Below are 17006 nucleotides of genomic sequence, written 5' to 3'. Positions count from 1 at the left end.
GTCGAGGAGTGAAAACAAGCTGACCTATATAAACGCTGCTGCGGTGGAGGCGTAGAGACGCTCGCTGCCCTGTTACCGAGGGCGCGGCTCCTTTAGCCCCACCTTTCTGTGTTCACACTCAAATCCCTCTGACAACCGGCGCACAAATCTGCCAGCGCGCCACTAAATCCGCGTTGGCACCCCAATCTGCAGACCTCAGCATCTTCTCCCCTCCCTTTTCACCTCATCCCTCCTCCCCGGCTCGGAACAGGAGCATATGGGCGTCAGTGGTTTGAGAAAAGTGTCTGAGGCAGCATAATCCCCTTGTAAAACAACGGAAGGGTACCTGCGTTGGGCCCACTGCCATCCACCATAGCTCCAGCACTAGCCCTCAGGGGATTGGAGGCAGACAGGGAGACACAGTAATCCTGCTTCCCAGGCCCCTATCCTAGGGGGGAAGTGAACCGACCTGTCCTTGAGTCCTGGATGTATACAATAATCGTTGTTATTAATAGAGATGACACAGCTTGCTTGGGTTTTAATACTATATAATACTATAAACTTCCTTGTGGACTTAGTCGTAAGTAGAAAAGGAATGGCACTACATTCATTTTGACCATGTTTTTCATTGACATTCTACTGCATTGAAAACCCACTTCAGCCATTTTGTGTTATGTGGGACTGTGCTGTGCCATAGCTCCAAGGCCGTAGTGACCACCAGCTGTGTTTGAATAGACCAGAGATCGAATGTGACCTTAAGGGGAGAGCTGTGTGAAAGGAGCCCTTACTCTCTGGTCATTGTGCTCCGTCCGCCTGCCTTTCACCTTCACTCTGACATAATGAAGATGGAGGGGGAGAGGGAGGGAGAGAGAGAGAATGGAAAGATAAAACTGGAAGGAGACCCCTAATCCTTCTACGACCCCACCCTCGCTTTCTCCATTCTCCCTCCCTCCATGCCACTCTCAATCTGTATGACCTGACACTCTGTTTTAGAAAGGATTTCACTCACTCTGTTTCTCTTTTCTCCCTTCTTCTCCTCTCAGGTCCGTCGTACAGGGAGGGCGAGGGCGACCAAGGGACGGGCGGGAAATCCTCAAGTGTCATCGGCTCCGAAGTGGCCCTGTTTGCCGGCATCGCCTCGGGCAGCGTTATCTTCATCATCATCATCATCATGCTGGTCGTGCTGCTGCTCAAGTACCGGCGGCGGCACCGCAAGCACTCGCCACAGCACGCCACCGCGCTGTCCCTCAGCACACTGGCCACGCCCAAACGGGCGGCAGCGGCAACAACAACGGCTCGGAGCCCAGTGACATCATCATCCCGCTCAGGACTGCAGACAGCGTCTTCTGCCCGCACTACGAGAAAGTCAGCGGGGACTACGGTCACCCGGTGTACATTGTTCAGGAGATGCCCCCCCAGAGCCCTGCCAACATCTACTACAAGGTCTGAGCTCAGCTCCACCCCCCTTCCCCCCAGGCACCGCCCCCCCCCCAGAACGCTCTATCTCTCCTTCCTTCCCCACATCTCTGTTGTTTTTCTTGTTGAACTTTACTATTCCTGTTATTATTCTTCGTTGTTGGGATTCATTGGAGAACTTACAGAGTAAAGCTGCTGCTGCTCTCTGGGGCTTTTTGGGGATCCCTCCTCTCCGCTCCTCTCCTCTAACAGTAGCTCTCTGTTTCTTTGCGCACTACGACTGACGCTGGGGGATCCGAGCGCGTGTGTTTGTGTGTGGACGGACGGATGGACGGAGAGACAGAAAGACGCACCCATGCGTTTGTTTTGAAATAGGATGGACAGATGGAGATAAAAAGAGAAGGGGGAGGAGTCGATATCCTACCCTGGTTTTCTCCCTGAGAGAGACTATTGCTGGGGAAGAGACAAAGGAGGGAGAACGAGAGGGATGGCAGAGAGATTAGAAGAGGAAAAGGAAGGAAGGGCCCGACCATGAACTCATGTCAGTAATGTCAGTCAGTCCCTCTCCTCATTGGCCAGAGACACTTTGTGGATTAAATGACGGAAGAGGGAGAAAAAAACAAGGGGGATTTGGAAATATCCACTCTGGGACTTTCCTGACTGACACAAGGACATCACCCACTCACCCTACCACCCACCCACTCACCCTACCACCCACCCACTCACCCACTCTCACTCATTGTGAACTGTTCAGGTCCTCGTACTAGTTACAGCCCACTTTTCCCTCATTGTCCGAAGACATCTTTTACTTTCTAGCGTCAAGATTCATTAAAGTTGTTACTTGAAAAAAAAAGGTTTGTAAAAGAACATGATTTCTTTTCGTAGTGTCATATTGTTGGTTCATTTCTGGTTTTCATTGCTGGTATTGTTGAACTTGCAGATATATATATATTTTTTGTGATGTGGTATTGTCGCAGCTCATGTCGTAATGGTGTATGTGGTGTATGCACACACACACACACACACACACACACACACACACACACACACACACACACACACACACACACACACACACACACACACACACACACACACACACACACACACACACACACACACACACACACACACACACACACACACCCTGCAACCCAGGACTGGGAGAGCAGAGAGCAGGACTTAAAGAGGGAGAAGAAGATGAGGGGTTTTATGTGGGCTCCACCCCGTCAGGGTATAGGGTACCCATTATACCCCCTCTGTGGGGTCAGGGCTAGCCAGGTGGCTTCTGGGAAGGGTGTGGGAGCTAAGCGAACAATAGAGCAGCACTTTTAACCCCCCTGATATCCCTCCACCCAGGCAGTCAGTCACAGAGAGGGAGAGAGTGGCAGTGGTAGTGTGAGTGAGTGAGTGAGAGAGAGAGAGAGAGAGAGAGAGTGAGAGAAAGTGAAAGAGAGAGACTGGATCCCTTCAGTAAAGGGATCACAGTAGCGAGGGCTGGCTTGAATTTTCCACAGATAGGACTTTACAACATGAAGAGGTGTTAATTAAACTGGAAGTACAGGCAATCAGATATCCCAACCTGCTTACTGCTGCAGTTTCCGAGACATTGAAGAAAGGTAAAGATAAGAGAGTCCCAGGTCTAGTTGAGTTTAACCCAGCCGCTGGCTAAAACAGCTCTAGGTACTGTATTGTCTGCTCCCAGGGGCAGCAAGGGCCCCGGAGGCCCCCAAAGGGCCCAAACAGGTGGACTGGTGCTCTCATTCTCAACTTTTAAAAAGCACAGGGACATCAAAGCGCATTGTCACTGTTTTTCAAGCATCATCTTTAGCATTTCCTTATTGTAAGTTTTTGATTATTATCATTTTTTGTAACAAAATAGGTGTACATTTTAAAGGAGGACATTTGAAAACACAAAAAAGGAAGGCAAAAAAACATCTGAAAAAAAGCAGAATCTATTTATGATAGACACAGAGCACAGGTGTTGTCAGAAAGGCGGTAATGAGAAGTTAACGTTAATATATTATGGTATAAAAGTGCACATTATGCAAGCTAGGGTTTTGATGACTTGATATCTATTTCACCCATAATGTCCCACCTTTTCATCAACTCCCACCCAAATGGCTGCCTTTTTTCCAGATATTCAGGGCTAGGGCCTGGGAAGGGGACAGGGAGGGCAGCCTGGACGCATGTCACGAAGGGGAGAGGAGGTTGTTGGACCCAAAATAGCATAACCGGGTGCACGAGGCTGACCAGCAGTATATCCCACACTCCACTGTAGCATCTCCCAAAGGACCATGGGAAGATTCCCACGATTACCCTGTGCCCCCCTTCCCCCTCACTACCACGTGGTAGTGTTTTCTCTGTGTGTGAGAGTGAGTGTGTGTGTGTACCTCTTCTTGAGCAAGTCCAGTGAGACAGCTATTTGCCTGTTTATTCACATACGTGAAAACACTGACTAAAGAAAACGAGAACAACATTGTGACTTAGACCACACCCCAAACATGTATCTGCTCACTACCAACATTCTCATTAGTTCATTAAGAACATCAAATTTCACCGAAAAAGCCAAGCCTTGTATGATACAAGGTTTGTGCCTCTAAGAGGCTACAAAATCTGCAATATGCAATTTTTCTTTATTTTTTTAAGAATTGAGAGAAACCTACACCTATGGAAAGTGTTCTTAAACCACTGAGAGATGTAACAACAAACTAAACAAAACAAAACTAGCAAAGTACGTCACACGAGCCTGCTGTTAGGTTTTCATTTGTAGTATTATTTTAAACGTTTTTTTTTTTTGGTTTGTTTTTTACTGTGTGCCGTAGTTCCAAGGTAAACTGTGAAAAAAGAAACATTTTCAAAATGAAATGCACCTGGACAGTTATTTAAGAAATAGCGAAAAACACTAGGAATCACAAACAAATTGCTGTTTAGTTGCTGTCTGTCTGCGGCAGAATATGACAATCTTATTAGTTTCTTTGAATCTGATGTCCTTATCCTAGCTAACGTACAACTGATATCCTCCTAACATTACTAGGGTAGATTTTCTGTCTTGTTATATGGATGAAATATCGCGGCAATGTTGAGAGAATGTTAGTAACCTGGCTAGGAAAAGTACTTCAGGCTACTGTAAAATGCCTTGCTCGTATTGGTCAGCCCTTGGTCACCTGACTCAGTAATTTTGCACCGTTCTTCTGTAGGTAAGAAACTGTAAATACATGAATGTTTGTATTGTATATGGATCCTGGGTTGTTACGATAGCCTTATTCACCTTTTTAGGAAAGTAAATGAAAAAAAAAATGAAAAAACAGAATACACTTCAGTAAAACAGAGCATACTACTTTTTTTGGTAAATAGCTTGTGTAAATATTGACAAGAACCCAATAAAACATTTTTTTTTATAAACTCTTAAAGTAAGATGTTTTGTATAAAATTTCAATTTTTTGCTATGTATTTTAGCTAGCGCTCGTTGGAAAGCCCCGTGTCCTCCCACTCCCTCCCCTTTTGCACTGTTTCCATGGAAATTTGGTTTTAAAAAAAATTGAGAAAAAGTTGCCAAACCGACTGCTGCATATTCGTGCCATAAGTGTGTACCATAAATATTTATTGAATTCGTTTTTTTTCTTCTGTTTTTCATTTGATTTCTGTCCAGTTTTTAAGTAACACAGTATTATGATTGCGTTGTTCATTTGTCTCCCTGGTTTCTTTAGTCTGTTCTGATAGGTTTCCAGGTGGCTGTATCTGTAGCCCCTCCCCTTGCAGTTTGAGATGGCCAGACCGTTGAAATGGTTAAACATTCAAAAACAGAAAGAAATGAAAGTGAGGAAAAATGACACACATTCCACCAGTCTGTTACGAACTGAAAATGTTTTTCAATAAAATGTTTTTCCTATGGACATGCCGTCTGTCTGTATTTATGTCTGAAATAGATGGATTTTATGAACATGTGGATCTCTACAGGACATCACACTATGCAAGACTTGTGGTTACAATATGGTCTGTCAATGTTAATATAAGCATTGAGACAATTACATATTCGTGTGTAGTTGCTAGGAAAAAAGTCATGTGTTTCTCTATGTTGTGTGTCTGCAAATGTATTTTCATTGTCTGAGTATGTTTATGTCCAGGCCAATATTTCTATATACTGTTAGAATGCAGCAGTATCCCTGTACATGTCAGTAGACGCACACACACACACACACACACACACACACACACACACACACACACACACACACACACACACACACACACACACACACACACACACACACACACACACACACACACACACACACACACACACACACACACACACACAGTTGTATAGGTGTGGTCCTCTGCTCTGCTCCCTGTACAGGGTGGTCCATTGTGTGTTAGCTCGGGGTGATGATGTCAAAGCGGGGCTGTGATTAAGGGGGCCTCTCGGCTCCCAGCGGGGGACACTGGCTCTCTGGAATAGGCCCAACAGCTCAACAGCCTAGTGCAGACCAGACCAGCCACTGCCCTGCCTGGGCCAAGTCTAAACTAGGGGCTGGAGTATTCCAAACCCAGCAACTGTCCTCCATCTAGCTACATATGTCACCATTGCTACTGCCTAGGACCCGAACACCAAATAGATTCCTGTGTCGAGGTCAAAATCTCCATAAATCAGCAACTGGTCAAGGTTAATAACAGCACATCCTGGATTACTGTGCTGTGTGCAACATATCACAATCCATTCACTAGTCTAGGCCTATATAACTGTGCAATAGCCATGCTCTCTGGCAAACTCTTACTTTACAGTATATCATTCAAATGTTCTGATGCTTGTGTGGGGTTTCCCTTAAATGTTGATCCAACAACTGTAACAGAGGAGGATGACTCTGTAGATGGGGGGGGGGGGACGGACGAACAAAGCGAGAAAACAAATCAAGCCTCCAATCGTCCCTCGTCCCTCTGTCACGGTGGTCCGTCATCATCTTCTCTGCGCGTAACGCTCTGATTGCCAAAAGTTAAGATGTTTTTCATTTAAAGTTTCCTTTACATCTCTTTTCTTTTACAAGCCGGGGACCACAGAGGGCTGTGGAGGGGCGACGAGACATTGCGATGCTTCAATATGGTTTTAACTCAAGGAAGATTTCTGGTTCATCATAGGGGAAGAGGCTGAAGCTCTGTGTGCATCTGTAATTTATAAATGTTATTTGTCACCTACGTCTAATACAGGTGTAGACCATACCGTGAAATGCTTACTTCCAAACCCTTAAACGACAATGCAGTTCATGAAAGAGTTAGGAAAATGTTTACTAAATATATATATATTTTTAAATTAACAAACATTTCACAATAAAATAACAATAATGAGGATATATAAAGGGATACTGGTACCGAGTCAATGTGTGAGGGCTACAGGTTAGTCGAGGTAATTTGTACATGTAGGTAGGGGTAAAATGACTATGCATAGAGTGTGGAGTGTGATTGAGATTGCATCATCTGTAGATCTGTTGGGGCGGTATGCAAATTGGAGTGGGTCAAGAGTTCCGGGACGATGCTGTTGATGTGAGCCATGACCAGCCTTTCAAAGCATTTCATGACTACCGACGTGAGTGCTACGGTTCGGCAGTCATTTAGGCATTGGATGAATCCCGGAACATATTCCAGTCTGTGCTACCAAAACAGTCCCGTAGCATAGCATCCATTTCCTAACACAGTATTCCCAGCCCATTCCCAGTGTTCATTACCTCTGTACTGTAGCACAGGACGAACATAGAAACAATGCGGCCCAATTCTGATTCTCTCCCTGAAGTGTGCTCTCCTTGAATTGGATTGGTGTGGACTGGTGTAAATGGTGTGTCATATTTCTACTGATACCCAGATCTGTACACACACGTTTCAGTTTTTTTTTTGCACAGTACAGCTCTCTGTATGATTCACTGTGGGGACTTTTTCGCTAAGCCCTGGGTGGTGGTGACCTGTGCTGTTGCCATGACAATGAGCTCGTTGTTTTGCTGTAGACAACACCTTCTCAGCCCTGAAACTAACCCTGTGTCTTTGTTTACAAACACCGCTGGCCATTCCCTGCTTTTCACCTAAATGTGCCTCAGCCAGTTTGTCTGCTGATTGCACACATGTACGGCCCAGCCCTTCATTGTGTCAAAGTACTGATGGATCCGTTTTTAGTGGATGTGTTTAGTAGATGTGTTTAGTGGATGTTACAGAGAGGAGGAATAGGAGAAAATACTTTTCTGATGTTCTTGTTCCTCACTACTCTCATCCCACATTCCTCCCACTCATTTCTTTCTCTCATTTGCCCTTCTTTCTTTTCCCTTTCTGTCACTTTTAAACTTGGTTATTTTGCTTCCTCTTTTCTCTGTTATATGGAAACACGTTTTAAAGTCACATTCTCGTGTCTCTCAGCTGTTAATCATATGACTTCAGTCAGTCTCGCAACTGTTTGACATCACGGAATTCCTTTTCAGGCTTGCACACCGAGAGTCTCCAGTAATTGGCTCGGATCAAGTGAATATCCTTCTGATACTAACATTATTGTACAGTCAACGTGAAGTGTCCCCTGTTCTGGCTCACATTAGCGAGTGGCAAAGCTTTCTGCTGGCGACATGGTGGCTTTAATCAGTGGGAGTCTCTCTGTGTCGCTAACGCTAACATTAGCTGCTAATACTAACCACTAACAGAGCTCTCATCTCTTCTGAGTGAGGAGAGAGTTACGGAACAGATTCCCCTTTCATTACACATCTATGACACCTCTGCTTCACCTTTATGTGTGTGTATTTGTGTGTGTGTGTGTGTGTATGATACCCTCTCTGTGGTTGAGAGGGAAGTAAACTAAAGCAGGTGCTTTTACACCTCTCGACCTTTGGTTAAAGGTGCAATATGCAGAAATTGCTCTGCCATTTCCTGGTTGCTAAAATAGTTTAGTTAGAAATAGTTTGCCTAATTACATTTTATGTGACAAAACAAGCAATGCATAGTGTAGCTAATCATTGTACCATCTAAACCACTGTGAAATATATTTTCAATAACCAAAAATATGATATTTTCAGCTGTATGAAGCAGGTGTACAAAAGCGAAAGTAAAAGCTTAAGAACGGGAAGCATAGAAATATTGCACATAGAAAAGATCTGCCACTTCTGAAACTCGCTGTCAATGAGAATGACAGATCTATACCTCACATTTCTATGGGAATTTGGTCAGCTTGCCCGAAAAGTCACATATTGCAGCTTTAAAGCTCTAGTCTAGGATAACCTCACCACCCTTGTCCTCCTCCAAACTGGCCCTAACTGAACACATTAAGTGCCGAGGATGCTTCAGTCCCAGGCAGGTGTCAATTACACCCTATCAACTTATAGGCCCGGTCATCTTATGCTGTCAGCGCTGGACGTGTACCTATCACTCACCTCGTCGCCATGGCGATGCCTTATTATTATACTCCTTTTCTACCTTTCTCATGGGCATCAGTCTGACATCATTAGAGCCCAGCCAGTCCACCTTAATAGACCCCCACGGAGCCAACAGGCTTTCTCAAGATCAGTGAATCCTTCCTCCACCTTTGGTAGATGGCCCCCACCACACCTCCATTCTTCCGCATTAGGATTTGCTTCATTACTAATGCAGGTTCAGATGCAGAGCCACATACTTAGGTACATACAATGGGGCAAAAAAGTATTTAGTCAGCCACCAATTGTGCAAGTTCTCCCACGTAAAAAGATGAGAGAGGCCTGTAATTTTCATCATAGGTACACTTCAACTATGACAGACAAAATGAGGGAAAAAAATCAAGAAAATCACATTGTAGGATTTTTAATGAATTTATTTGCAAATTATGTTGGAAAATAAGTATTTGGTCACCTACAAACAAGCAAGATTTCTGGCTCTCACAGACCTGCAACTTCTTCTTTAAGAGGCTCCTCTGTCCTCCACTTGTTACCTGTATTAATGGCACCTGTTTGAACTTGTTATCAGTATAAAAGACACCTGTCCACAACCTCAAACAGTCACACTCCAAACTCCACTATGGCCAAGACCAAAGAGCTGTCAAAGGACACCAGAAACAAAATTGTAGACCTGCACCAGGCTGGGAAGACTGCATCTGCAATAGGTAAGCAGCTTGGTTTGAAGAAATCAACTGGGAGCAATTATTAGGAAATGGAAGACATACAAGACCACTGATAATCTCCCTCGATCTGGGGCTCCACGCAAGATCTCACCCCGTGGGGTCAAAATGATCACAAGAACGGTGAGCAAAAATCCCTGAACCACACGGGGGGACCTAGTGAATGACCTGCAGAGAGCTGGGACCAAATTAACAAAGCCTACCATCAGCAAGGGCATTGAAGATGAAACGTGGCTGGGTCTTTCAGCATGACAATGATCCCAAACACACCGCCCGGGCAATGAAGGAGTGGCTTTGTAAGAAGCATTTCAAGGTCCTGGAGTGGCCTAGCCAGTCTCCAGATCTCAACCCCATAGAAAATCTTTGGAGGGAGTTGAAAGTCTGTGTTGCCCAGCAACAGCCCCAAAACATCACTGCTCTAGAGGAGATCTGCATGGAGGAATGGGCCAAAATACCAGCAACAGTGTGTGAAGACTTACAGAAAACGTTTGACCTCTGTCATTGCCAACAAAGGGTATATAACACAGTATTGAGATAAACTTTTGTTATTGACCAAATACTTATTTTCCACCATAAATTACAAATAAATTAATAAAAATCCTACAATGTGATTTTCCGGAATATTTTCTCTCATTTTGTTTGTCATAGTTGAAGTGGACCTATGATGAAAATTACAGGCCTCTCTCATATTTTTAAGTGGGAGAACTTGTACAATTGGTGGCTGACTAAATACTTTTTTGCCCCACTGTACATGGGCACGCACGCCACACATACTCATACACATACTCATACCAATGGAAGTAGAGACCTTCCACCTGCACGCACGCACGCACGCACGCACGCACGCACGCACGCACGCACACACACACACACACACACACACACACACACACACACACACACACACACACACACACACACACATCCTTCCTCACCTTCTCACCTCTTCTCCATTGTAAAGACGAGGATCTGTTTCATCAACATTATAAGTTGGGGATGTTGATGTTATTTCCTAACGCCAAGTGGTGCGTGACTAAATCGAGGTTGAGATTCACATCCGTCTTGGGGTTTGGGGAACAGCAACAAATTACCAAGGTGATTCAATTTCATTGGGCATTGTTTTAATGGCTGGCGAGGGGTTTTGCATATATACATATTAATGGGTGAATTAGCTCTTCTGCCGCCCCGATGAGGACACTTTAATGACAGGTTGGAGCATTGTGACAATGGGAGGGGAAACAGGCGCCAAAACAATAGACACCCCTCTTTAGCCTTTTTACCCACAATCCTCCAGATTGGTGTTCTGTGTTGATCAGAGTGAAGGGCTGGTGATGATGATAAGTGTGTGTGAGTGAGAGAGAGAGAGTAAATGAGAGACAGAGAGATGTGTGAGAGGAATGCGCCCTATGTGTGTGTGAGAGAGAAACACAAAGAGCGGAAGGAAGAGCGATGTGTTTGAGGAAGAAGAGGCTAGTGGGGCCGGACAAGAGTGAAGCAAAGAGGCTAAGAAAAGGGAGAGAGGAGTAAAAGGGTGTGGGAGAGAAAATAATGAGGATGTAGATGATGACAGAGAAAGGGGTGGGGGAAAGAAGTGAAGATGTTGGAATGATGGAGCACGAGAGAGAGAAGCAGGGACAAGTGTGAGGTGACAAAGAGGGATTGGGGGATGGTTAGTACAGTCAAAATCTCATTTTCTTTCGTAGTGCATGAATCACATCATATTTGTCCTGCGATGATCTCAGATTTGTGGTGGAAAATGCACAGCCATGCTTTTAGATGGCCAATACTTTACAAAGAATAGAAATTGGTTTTGTTCGAACATGCAGTGGTTTGTTAAAATTACACAATCAATTCATGTTTTATGGCAGAATGTGGCAGAATAGTTTCTTGTAGAATTTACTTAACTCTGTGGAAGTTGATGTACACTAGGTTTTACAAATGTTCCACTCTGAGAAAAAACACATTTATCATGTGTAACCCAGTATTTTGCGTCAAAAAGCCCTAGGACCATGCCTCAGGACTACCTGGCATGATGACTCCTTCCTGTCCCCAGTCCACCTGGCCGTGCTGCTGCTCCAGTTTCAACTGTTCTGCCTGCGGCAATGGAATCCTGACCTGTTCACCGGACGTGCTACCTGTCCCAGACCTATTATTTGACCATGCTGGTAATTTATGAACATTTGAACATCTTGGCCATGTTCTGTTATAATCTCCACCCGGCACAGCCAGAAGAGGACTGGCCACCCCTCATAGCCTGGTTCCTCTCTAGGTTTCTTCCTAGGTCTTGGCCTTTCTAGGGAGTTTTTCCTAGCCAACATGCTTCAACACCTGTAATGCTTGCTGTTTGGGGTTTTAGGCTGGGTTTCTGTACAGCACTTTGAGATATCAGCTGATGTACGAAGGGCTTAATAAACACATTCGATTTGATTTTTAAAAATTCAAGCCCGATGCTACCTGAGGCTGATGAGCTTACATTAAATATGTTTATTGAGCCTTACATTGAAGACATTTTATGAGCCCAAGCAAGCCCAAATGATTGTGCCATTATCCAATATACAGTATATGCTACTGCACATTACACACGTCATAAAAACATAAAAGCATATAGATGTAGCCAGCTATATGCTTCTCTTGGGTAAATAAATGACACAAGCTCCAGTAGGCTCATATTTTTGAGTGCAGACTGTGCTCTATTGTATTATACTGTATTACGTGGACTGGAATTCCCTCCTCGTTCAAACCATGATGTAGTTGGGAGAGAACATGCAATTCTATCACGTTTTAAAGTGTGACATAGGTGTGGACAGTGATGAAGAAACAAACGTTTGTTCTTTAAACAGGGGGCAGGGAAACGACAGCGGTCAACAATCCAGAGAGGGTGTAAGGCACCAGAACAGCAGGCGGGTCAGCATCAGGTCAGGCTGAGGTTGGTAACCCAGAGTAAAGGCAAAGTTACAGGACGAACGGCGGGCAGGCTCAGGGTCAGGTCAGGCTGAGGTTGGTAACCCAGAGTAAAGGCAACGTTACAGGACGACAGGCGGGCAGGCTCAGGGTCAGGTCAGGCTGAGGTTGGTAACCTAGAGTAAAGGCAAAGTTACAGGACGACAGGCGGGCAGGCTCAGGGCAAGCAGGAAAGGTCAAAACCAGGAAACTAGAAAACAGGGACAATAGCAAAGACATGAACAAGGCAAACCGCTGGTAGGTTTGAACGAACAAAACTAACTCACACAGACAGACAGAAAACACAAGTAGTAAGTACCAAATCAAATCAAATTGTATTTGTCACATGTGCCGAATACAACAGGAGTAGACCTTACAGTGAAATCTTACTTTCAAGCCCTTAAGAAGGTTTTTGGACCTCGACTTGACGCTCCGGTACCACTTGCCGTGCGGTAGCAGAGAGAGCAGTCTATGACTAGGGTGGCTGAAGTCCGACAATTTTTAGGGCCTTCCTCTGACACCATCTGGTATAGAGGTCCTGGATGGCAGGAAGCTTGGCCCCAGTGATGTACTGGGCTGTACACACTACTCTCTGTAGAGCCTTGCGACCGCAGGCCGAGCAGTTGCCATACCAGGTGGTGATGCAACCAGTCAAGATGCTCTTGATGGTGCAGCTGTATAACTTTTTGAGGATCCAAAGACACATAACAAATCTTTTCAGTCTCCTGAGGGAGAATAGGTGTTGGTGTGCCATCTCCACAACTGTCTTGGTATGTTTGGATCAGGATAGTTTGTTGGCGATGTGGACACTAAGGAACTTGAAGCTCTCTCAACTTGCTCCACCTCAGCCCCGTCAATGAGAAAGGTGGCGTGCTCAGTCCTCCTTTTCCTGTAGTCCACAATCATCTGCTTTGTCTTTATCACTTTGAGGGAGAGGTTGTAATCCTGGCACCACACTGCCAGGTCTCTGGCATCCTCCCCATAGGCTGTCTCCTCGTTGTTGGTGATCAGGCATACCACTGTTGTGTTGTCGGCAAACTTAATGAAGGTGTTGGAGTCGTTCGTGGCCATGCGGTCATGGTTGAACAGAGAGTACAGGATGGGACAGAGCACGCTCCCCTAAGGGGCCCCCTGGTTGAGGATCAGTGTGGCAGATGTGTTGTTACCTACCCTTACCACCTAGGGGCGGCCCGTCAGGAATTCCAGGATCCAGTTGCAGAGGGAGGTGTTTAGTCCCAGGATCCTTAGCTTAGTGATAAGCTTTGAAGGCACTATGGTGTTGAACGCTGAGCTGTAGTCAATGAATAGCATTCTCACGTAGCTGTTCCTTTTGTCCAGGTGGGAAAGGGCTGTGTGGAGTGCAATAGAGATTGCATCAGCTGTGGATCTGTTGTTGCAGTATGCAAATTTGAGTGGGTCTAGGGTTTCTGGGATGATGGTGTTAATGTGAGCCATGAGCAGCCTTTCAAAGAACTTCATGGCTACAGATGTGAGTGCTACGGTTCGGTAGTCCTTTAGGCAGGTCACCTTGGTGTTCTTGGGCTGCTTGAAACATGCTGGTATTACAGACTCAGTCAGGGACAGGTTGAAAATGTCAGTGAAGACACTTGCCAGTTGGTCAGCGCATGCTCAGAGTATACATCCGGGTAATCCGTCTGGCCCTGAGGCCTTAAATCTTAGTCCTGTACTGACCCTTTGCTTGTTTCATGGTTTGTCGGAGGGCATAGCGGGATTTATTATAAGCATCCAGGTTAGAGTCCCGCTTCTTGAAAGTGGCAGCTCTACCCTTTAGGTCAGTGAGGATGTTTCCTGTTATCCATGGCTTCTGGTTGGGGTATGTATGTACGGTCACTGTGGGGATGACGTCATCGATGCACTTATTGATGAAGCCAGTGACTGATGTGGTGTACTCCTCAAGGCTCTACCTCAGGCGAGCAAAACCCAGAGACTTTCTTAATATTAGATTTTGTGGACCAGCTGTTATTTACAAATGGACACAGACCTCCACCCCTTGTCTGGCTGGAGAAAGCTGTTCTATCTTGCCAATGGAGTGAAAACCAATCCAACTGTATGTTATTCATGTCGGCGTTCAGCCACGACTCGGTGAAACATAAGATATTACAGTTTTTAATGTCCGTTGGTAGGATAGTCTTTATCGGAGCTCAGCCATTTTGTTATCCAATGATTGCACATTGGCCAATAGGACTAATGGTAACAGAGGATTACTCACTCGCTGTCAGATCCTAACATGGCACCCCTGCCTACGTCCCCAATATCTCTGTCTCTTCTTCATGCGAATGACAGGGATTTGGGCCTTGTCAGGTGTCTGAAGTAAATCCTTTGCGTCCAACTCTTTAAAGAGAAAATCTTCGTCCAGTACGAGGTGAGTAATCGCTGTCCTGATATACAGGTGCTATTTTCAGTCATACCAGGCAGTGGCAGAGACATTATGTACAAAACAGGTTACAAATAACACAAAATAATAGCACAATTGGTTAGGAGCCTGTAAAACGGCAGCCATCTCATCACTTCCTTCAGCAAGCTATTCTAGTCTATCTTTACATTTTTTACATTTTTAATACATTAGCAAAAATGTCTAAAAACCCGTTTTAGCTTTGTCCTTGTGGGGTATTGTGTGTAGATTGACGAGAAAAACATATAAATGCAATACATTTTAGAATAATGCTGTAATGTAACAACATGTGGAAAAAGTCAAAGGGTCTTAAGACTTTCCAAACACACTGTATATACGTATATATATATATATATATGTGTGTATTTTGTGAGAGGAAAATTACATATTTACCTGATTTGTTTGATATTTAACAATTATATACTGTACTGAACAATAGTAAGACATTTCTGTTCCATTAATGCTGTGTTTTTATAGTATCCACTCGAGCCTCCTGCAGTTAGTCTGGGCGTATGGCAAAGGACATTGGTTGTACTAGAGATAGCTTGAGATGACAAGTGATTTATGACTTGGTGATAAAAACCTACAGCTGGCATTCCGTAGATAAGATGTGTGGTGTGTGTGACCCAAGATAGAAAGCACCTGGAGGAATAAGACAAACCCTAATTTCTCCTCATCATCCTGGCATCTGGGAGACTAAACCGGGGTGGTTTTAAAATGGCACGAGGTGCAGATAATCATAAGAGGAACCCAAGATGGCTTATGATGACCCCCGATCTGCATGGGAGGGGTGGAACCAGCAACAACTAAGCATGTTTAGGTCTCCCATAGAAGATCTCTGTTTATCAATTATCAGGGAAGCTCTCAGTCCAACACTCAAGAGTGTGGGGTTAACAGTTTCATTATTGCAATAATTAATCAATGTTAAATAAAGATGATTGTTTGAAGAAATGACAAAGTCTCTCTCGCTTGATTAGAATATTCCACAACAATAAAAATATAAGGTGTCCCGCAAAAGCCAGATGGAGATGAGTAAATTAAACATGCATAGGCTATGTAGCATATGCTATGCTGCAGCAAATGCAGGTCTACCTGTCACAAGAAAAAAAGTTACCATAATGAGATGATAGGTCTACATGCATTGTGAACTGTGCTCCCTAATGAGATTGGCTGTATGTCTACACCCTGAGCGTTGATGATTGGTCCTGTAAAGAGCAGAGAGAAGGCCGTAGAGAAGCCAGATTTAGACATTGCATATAATTTAACATTTCCAATTCACGCCATGCTGTTCATATAAATAATTTCTTATAATTGACTGGTTTCTCTCAGTTATTTATCCAGGAAAAGTGGAGTGGTTTTGGGCATTACATCTCGGTAACTGGACTGCCAGAATTCAACCATAATGTACACCACATTCATTCATGTAGAAAAGAACTGTCTGAATTTTGTTTGGTCAAACAGTTTGTCTTTTTTGGGAGGGGGCAGAGCTCATTAGAATAATACCCAGCATGTTTTGCAACCGTACATGTGTATATTTACATTTCAACTTTGGTCATTTAGTTGACACTTTTATCAAGAGCAACTTCAGTCCGTGCATTCAACTAAGATAGATAAACAACCACATGTAAAAAGTAATATGTTTATGTAATTGATACCGAGAATGTTGTTGTAGTTTAACTGGTCTGGGTCAAGTAGGAATTCAACAACGGCTGGTTTAAGAACTAACAGAGATGTGCATGGATGAGCAAGAAGCAGATGGGTGCACAAAGATCCCAACTGAAATTGTCACTATACCATTGTTAATTGGAAATCAAACTTTTGAATGTAAAGAAGTGCTTTTCTCATTTAGTAGTTAGGACGAATTCAACTCAAAGAGCTAGAACTGACACATTTGATTAATTTGGGAGGTACTTGTTCTAATTGAGTTAAAACATGATTACCTGAATGTATTTTTTCAATCCGACATAATAATTTGTAATGAATATTTCTCAATTCGATAGTGTTTCAATAACACAGTTAAATAAAATAGATCTGTATTAATAATTTTATGTAAAAATGATCTGTTTCCATTACGTGGAACTACTTTCCAAAATGTTATTAAGTAGATCCAAAGATTTTTTGGGGGGTGAATATATATTCTACCATCCA

General features: G+C 44.1%; 1 protein-coding gene across 1 annotated transcript in view; it reads left to right on the top strand.

The window, feature by feature from the left end:
- The window catches only part of efnb2a (ephrin-B2a), a 24943-nt gene extending 23367 nt beyond the window's left edge, over positions 1-1576 (top strand). Inside the window, 2 exon segments of the mRNA XM_052522042.1 lie at positions 1023-1255; positions 1258-1576. Coding sequence (XP_052378002.1) covers positions 1023-1255; positions 1258-1428 — 404 coding nt within the window. The 3' untranslated portion in view covers positions 1429-1576.
- Positions 1577-17006: the final 15430 nt, after the last annotated feature.

Source organism: Oncorhynchus keta, chromosome 7 (genome assembly GCF_023373465.1).
Source record: "Oncorhynchus keta strain PuntledgeMale-10-30-2019 chromosome 7, Oket_V2, whole genome shotgun sequence".
NCBI lineage: Eukaryota > Metazoa > Chordata > Actinopteri > Salmoniformes > Salmonidae > Oncorhynchus > Oncorhynchus keta.
The sequence above is the reverse complement of the archived record's forward strand: the minus strand, read 5'-3'. Positions and strand labels throughout refer to the sequence as shown.